The sequence below is a fragment of the Penaeus monodon genome, unplaced genomic scaffold (genome assembly GCF_015228065.2).
Source record: "Penaeus monodon isolate SGIC_2016 unplaced genomic scaffold, NSTDA_Pmon_1 PmonScaffold_509, whole genome shotgun sequence".
Lineage (NCBI taxonomy): Eukaryota > Metazoa > Arthropoda > Malacostraca > Decapoda > Penaeidae > Penaeus > Penaeus monodon.
This window is the reverse complement of record NW_023659985.1, coordinates 47,501-55,000: the sequence shown is the minus strand read 5'-3', so window position 1 is coordinate 55,000 and position 7,500 is coordinate 47,501. Positions and strand designations below refer to the sequence as shown.

At 45.4% G+C, this 7,500-nt stretch overlaps 1 protein-coding gene across 1 annotated transcript in view; it reads left to right on the top strand.

Annotated features, from left to right (window-relative positions):
• Window positions 1-7,500, top strand: part of LOC119571087 (insulin receptor-like) — a 29,108-nt gene that overhangs the window by 8,665 nt on the left and 12,943 nt on the right. Inside the window, exon 5 of the mRNA XM_037918541.1 lies at window positions 6,890-7,059. Coding sequence (XP_037774469.1) covers window positions 6,890-7,059 — 170 coding nt within the window. The remainder of the gene's footprint in view (window positions 1-6,889; window positions 7,060-7,500) is intronic.

Genomic DNA, 7,500 nt, shown 5'->3' with positions numbered 1-7,500 from the left:
AAAAGATAGAGAGAGGGAAAAAGACGAAGGAGAGGGAGAGGGAGTGGGAGGGAGAAGGAGAAGAAGGAGAGAGTGAGGGAGAAGGAGAGGGAGAGGGAGAGAGAAGAGAGAGGTATAATATATATATATATATATATATATATATATATATATATATATATATATATATATATTTACTCAAACTTTTCCCGTCCTTTTACGGGGTCAACGATATTCGGATTCTCTCAAGGGCCGGTAACTCGAACTCTTCAGCTTAGACTGCCACGACACTCTTTCGATGGCAGGTGTTTAGCTCATTTAGCCATCTTGGACTCATTAGCCAAATGTTTGTGCCTTAGTAATATGTAGGATTCAACTTAGATTAAGTGCTTGCATGCCTTCTCGCTTACAGATTCCACCACTGGCTAGCTCAGTGTGAAAAAGGGAGCAACTTTTGCATAAGTCTCCCCTGCCAGGTCATAGCCTCTCCATCATCAAGACTTCTGCAGTGCCTCCTCGTGGCCACCCATGGGTAACTGGGCACCCTGCGGTCCCAGGCCAAACTGAGGGGGATCTCGGAGCAGCAGGAGGCCCCACAGGTACGGAGCTATGGCCCACCGGCGTGTGGACACGCTCTTGCTCCGTACCAACTCCTGTCCCCTAGCCATCCTGGGTTAATTGGTCGGCTCGGGGGAGGTGGGCCTTGCCAGTCCTCCTCCCCCCAGAAAGACCCCCCAGCAACGTCAAAAATAAATGGATAGGCTGGGGGGAGGAGGGTTGTCCCTCCACCCAGCAAGCAAGGTGGGCCGTAGGTCCCTCTGGGAGGGCAAATGTCGGGCGCAGGATTGGAACGAGAGTTACTTGTCCACCTGCGCCCTGGCAGGCGCCAACCTACCATGAAACTTGTGGGGCAAAGCCCTCGGGAACCCCACAGGCGGATGGGCGGTCCCACAGCCGACCCCCTTTATTTGTGACCACTGAGACTTAACCTCAGGTGTGCTTTCTGGGTAGGCGCTTGGAACATCTGGTCCTTGTGGCAGGATGAGCGGTTACCTCTGCTATTGCAGGAATTGAAGTGACTGGGAGTTGAGGTGGCTGCCCTCTCAGAGGTGAGAAGAACCTGGTAGCTGCACGATCAGTGTGGGTCGCAGTGATGGTCACCGCCTCCAGGGTGTAGCCATAGCCATCTCCAGCCGACTTCAGCCCTCGTTAGTTGAGGGTGACACAGTTTGATGAGTGTATTATGGTACTGAGACTGAAGTATGCTTTTGGCTTCATGTCTTTTATTGCTGTAGACGCCCCTTCCGATGTATGTAAAATTGATGTGAAAGAGGCGTTCTACGCCAAACTCACATTTGTGGTAGAGAATTGCCTCCGGCGAGATATTCGCATTGTTCTGGGTGACTTCAGTGCAGTATCTGGCTGTGACCAAGCTGGCTATGAGATGTCTGTTGGCCCCCATGGCTCAGGAGCTGATCCCAGCAGCGAGAATAGCCTCCTTCTCCAGGACTTTGCTAGGTCTCAGAACTTGAGGATCTCTGGCTCCTGGTAACAGCACTCCAACCCACATCGTGGGCATGGTACAGTGATACGGGTACAGTGGCCAAGGAGATCGACCACATTCTTGTTAGCACGCAATGGAGGATCCTCCAGAACTGCAGGGTTTACCGGAGTGCCGAGTTCTGTGGCACTGACCATAGGCTGGTTGTGCCTACCCTGTGGGTCCACTTTAAAGCTCTTCAAGCGCATAACACTCAAAGCAGTTCAGGAGTCCATTGGCATATGCCCGAGGGCAAGGCAGAATTCCATCTCCTTGGAGACATTAGAGGCCACTGAAGTGTGTCACAAGGCTTGGCTGAATGGTAATCAAGTCTTGCGTCACTCCATTGTGCATAGGGCTCGGACCCTGCTGAGAAGGGATAAGGAACAGTTCATCAGGAATCTTGCTGAGGAGGTTGAGGGCCATTTCTTGGTAAATGACTTCGCCCTGCCTACCAAGCCCTGAGAAAGCTGAACTCTAAGCCCTTCTCACAGTTGACTGCAGTCCGATCAGCAGATGGACGGATCATCTCAGATCATATTGGGGTTCGTGAACGTTGGGCTGAGAATTTTGAGCAGTTGTACCAGGTATACCCTCCAACAGTTAGCTTGGATGCAAGTGATGTCACAGTGCCTGTGCTGGACTCACTCATCAGCGAGGAACCTCCTACCCTAACAGAGGTTAGGATGGTGATTTCTAAGCTGAAGAGTGGGAAAGCTGCAGGCATATGTGATATCCCTGCTGAACTGCTAAAGGTGGGGGTGAACCTATGGTCGGGGCCTGCATACAGTCCTGACTGCCATCTGGCAGTCTGGTTCATTCTCCCTGACCTGCTGAGGGGCGTGGTCATCCCCCTCTGGAAGGGGAAAGGGGATCGTTGGATTGTAGCAACTACCATGGCATACCAGGCAAGGTTCTCGCCCACTTCTGAAACGGATCCGCAACCACCCACTGAGGCATCAGAGATCGGAGCAGTCTGGATTTACTCCTGGCAAGTCAACGATAGACCGTATACTAGCGCTTCGAGTAATTGTGGAACGCCGTCGTGAGTTTGGTCGCAGAATCGCTATGGGAGATCCGACACAGATTATTGGCTAATAGCAAGCCTTTATACTGGTACTGAAAGTGCTGTAAAGTGTGGTGGGGGTCTGTCGAATTTCTTCCCTGTTAATTCAGGGGTGAGGCAAGGCTGTGTCCTTGCACCAACACTTCTCAACACCTGTATGGACTGGATAATGGGTAGAGCTACTAGCCAAAGTCAGTGTGGAGCAACACTAGGCAATATCAAGGTCTCAGACCTTGACTTTGTCGATGATGTTGCTATCTATCTGAGTCCTTGGAGTCACTGGTGGCGGCTCTAAATGCATTTAGCAATGAGGTCTCCTGGACCAAGACCAAGATTCAGGACTTTGGGGGTCTGTTAGGGGATCCCGTTCAGTCAATCCATGCTTGCGGTGAGGACGTTGAAGTTACAGAGAGTTTTACATACCTTGGTAGTGTAGTCCATATCTCTGGGCTGTCAGTCCAAGAAGTCAATAGAAGGATTGGTCTGGCAACAGGAGCCATGAACTCGATCAACAAGAGCGTTTGGAGATGTCGGTACCTATACAGAAGGACCAAGCTGCGTGTCTTCAAGGCCTTGATACTGCCAGTTTTGCTCTATGGAAGCGAAACCTGGATGCTATCCAGTATCTTGGAGTCTCGTGTTGATGCCTTTTGTAACAAGTCCCTTTGCCGGATCATGGGGTACAGTTGGCAGGACCACGTGTCCAACCGGCAGTTACACCATGAGACTGGCATGGGACCTGTTACTTGCATAATCCGGGATCGCCAATTCAGGCTATATGGGCACTTAGCTCGTCTCCCTGTGGACGACCCTGCCCATCAGGTTGTCTCTCTGTGAGACAACCCTGGGTGGAGGAGGCCTGTGGGATGACCCAGGAGATCTTGGCTTGGGCAGCTCAACGAGACCTGTTGCAAGGAATTAGAGATGAGCCGTGGGCCTGCCTGGAGACTCGCCTCGAGGGATCCTCTTGGCTGGAAGCGAAGGGTGGATGCGGCCATGCGCCCCGTCGGCGTTAGGCCCCTGATGATGATGATGAACTTAGATTCTGGGACTATCAAGAGTGAATCAGTAAGCGTAGTAAGCATGTAGGAAACCACAGTGGCTTCGTCCAGGGCCTGTCGACCTGCTTGCTCCTTCTGTCGCCCATTCCATTGGAGACTCTGAGACTGGTAAATGTGTGTTAGTAAGCGAGGAGAGGTGACACCCAGCTGTGATGGCTGAGGGTCCTTACCGCCTTTTTGCCACTGCCCATCCCTCTTTGCATGATTCCATTTCCCAAACCTGTATTGCAAATACTTTAATATGGTTTTCTCAAAGGAAATTCAGATGTTAGGCAGGAGAGTGAATCCAGAGAAGAACGCAATATTATATATATATAATATATATCTGTATATATGTATATATATTTATATATATATATATATATATATATATATATATATATATATATATATATATATATATTTTGTGTGTGTGTCTGTTTGTTTATGTATATGCATATGTATATATAGGTATAGATATAGGTACAAATGTATATATGCATATTATCATATACATATACATACATACATACACTGTAAGGCATGGCTACCTTATACAAGATTGGTAGGACAGTGATAGTGGTATACGGCTCAGCTCTTTATTGATGAAGAATATAACAAGTAATTGAAAATACGAGACAATGTCTGGAACAAGTGTTGAGTGCGGTGGTGTGGCCCGGCCATCGGAGGGCTGGAGGCGGATGGAGTCCTGGATGGAACAGTGATGGAGTGCACACTGTAGATTGGGTTATTCTAGGACACAAATTAGAGATTTGGCATTGGAAATGTGGTGTGGAACAGCAACTGCAGAACATCTACTTTTTCAGGGGGGGGAGGGGACAAGGGGAGGTCACACCCCCTACTGTTTCCACTACTTGCATCTGCTTATTGACATGCCATAATGCTCGGCCACTTACTCACGCCTTACCCTCAAGGCACCATTTAATGTGCCTCAAGAGGCGACCATTTCTGTCTGGACCTGATTGGCTGGTCATTTGATCTTATGTGCACTATCCTCGATCTATCTTTGTGGCTGCTCGTCCTTGTCATCCTTTTCTTTTTCTTTTTGGTCCTTGGTGAAATCCACTGTCCTCGATGCCTACACGTTCCCGAAGGTCTCGCTCAGGTCCTCCTCAGATTCGTCTAGACTTCCTCATAGTCCTCATCCAGGTCTAACTCGGCTGTGTATTCATACACACGTCCTCATAGATCTCGTCCAGGTCCTTCTCAGCTGCGTGCTCGTCTATACGTCCTCAAAGCCTTTGTCTGGCTCTATGGGTGTCTGGGCAGGCAGCTCCCTTAAACAGCATCCCGGGGTGACAGGTACCTGCGCTGGCGAATTCTTGGTCCTGTGCTGGATCTATGGGCATCCCAACAGGTGGTCCCCTTCCACTACATAATGGGGCTATTTAATGCCTGCTCTGACGAGCTACTGGTCTGCAGGCCTACGATATGCAGGCGATCATCCAGTGAGGTCCATCCCCACGGCATCCTTTAGTGATTGTATCTGCAGAAGGTTCTTCCTATGGTGCCTTGTCCGAGATCCTCGGTCCAAATGCTCTGCTTAATCACTGAACCAGATCATACACGCAAGGGCCAAGATAGTAAAAAAAAAAGAAAGGCAACAGAAATGGGGATGTTGAGTGATACTAGCCGGTTATTTATATAAATATGCGTCTTTTTTCGCGTTTTGTGTTTTTATTTCACAAAGATAAAGAAGAAAATAGGAGAGGGAGATGTAAGCAGAAATCCATAAGGACCCTGCCTGAACTACATCTGTCTTTGTGTGTATATAAGGGAAACGAAAATGGCAGTGGATTCACTTGCACCGTTTGTTGTCACATAGTGAAAGACATATATGTAAAATAAGAAATGTGAATTAATGTTGTCACTCGTCACGACTGGAAAAATAGCGCCAAAATGGATACATGCCGTGCCGACCGACCGGAAGTGAGGGAAAGTGAGGTCAGGTCGAGACCGGAAGCACGCTATAGTGAGAGTAGATATAGATGCATGATATTCCTGATAAAGATAAATGTAACCGGTAAGAGAATTAAACGAACTGAAAGAGTAAGAACGAGTGAATTTCTAACAGTCAGTCGCAAAACTTGTACAAGAAGAGTATGAAGCACATAGAATTTCGTGAAATAACAGCGAAATCAAGTTAAGTCTCAGTTTTAGGCAAATCACAAACGTGTTAAATTCGTTGTAGTTGCAACAATATAGATTTATAATAATGAGAGAAATTTATTAAATACTTTATGAGCAATGTTTCGTGTTTATTGGCAAATACCATATTCTCTCAGTAATGCGATATAATGTTAAAAGATAGAGTGCGAACGCTGTCATTTCCTGTCACAAACATTCCTAATCTTAACAATTTTATCCAGCAAAACTAATGTGAGAGTGACTGCACATATAATCTATATGACTTGACACATATAGGAGAAGGGAGGAAAAAATTAAAGGGCTCATTCCGTGTACTCAAATGGTTTTGAAGCCATGGTCGTATCTGGAAGCGTTGGTCGAGCGGATCTCGGAAATGTGATTATTCGTGTTCCGATCCTAAAGGACGCAACTAATACCAGACTGTAAAAGGCTGGTGGTTGGGCTTCGATATTGGTTAAACAGCTTGACTCTTTATTGATATAGAGTACACACAAATATTGGAACATGATACGAATATCTGTGTGTTGTGTCCGGTCAGCCAGCCCTGGGTGGGGGAAGTCAACTGGACACGGTGATTTCTGGAGGCGAATTGGAGTCCAATCAAGGTCAGCTATAATCGTCGTCTCGTCCCCCGCTGAGGCGATGGTTCCAAATTCGAACTCCAGATCGCCTCCAGAAACTTATCTCATTATCTCACTAGTATAATGGCACATCCCTTCAGGCACACACACACACACACACACACTCACTCACTCACTCACTCACTCACACACACACACACACACACACACACACACACACACACACACACACACACACACACACACACACACACACACACACACACACACACACACACACACACACACACACACACACACACTCACACACACACACACACACACACGAGTATATGAAATGTATTCTTAGATAGATAGATAGATGGATATATAAGTACTGATAGACAAATAAATATACATGCATATATGTGCACATTGTTTTACGAATAGGAATGAATAATTCATAACTTTTCCAAAGATATACTCTAATTTAATTAAATTTGGTATGTTAATCGTTTTGTCCTCTTAACTGTAGGATTTGGCGGAGAGACTTTTGGGAGTATAACAAGAAGCAAAACAGGTCGGTTTTCATAGAAGGACTGCGCCCGTACACGAGGTATGCGCTGTATGTTTCTGCGTCCTATACGGATGCAGAAAAAAACGGCAAGCGGTCGAAAATAATTTATATCACCACTTCCCCTACAAGTAAGTATGTTATCCAGTTCACCTTTTATCTATAAGTCATTGAGAAATTATTAATTACATTAGAGGTGGTAGCATATTATTACATTGGTAAAGATAATGGCAGTAAGTGAATAATGATAAGGATGATAATAATAATGTTAATAGTAAGAAAAAAAAAAATACTCAAACGATGATAATAATAATGTTGATAGTAATATAAAATAGATATAATGATAATGATGATAATAGTGATAATAATAATAGTAATGATAATAATCACAATAATAATTAAAATAGTAATAACAATAATAATTAAAATAGTAATAACAATAGTAATACTGAAAATAACATTGATCATAATGAGAAAAAAGTCTAATATATATTAAATGCTATAATTATAATAATAATGAAGATAATAAATGTTGACATTATCAATAATAATAATTATGATAAAAATGATGA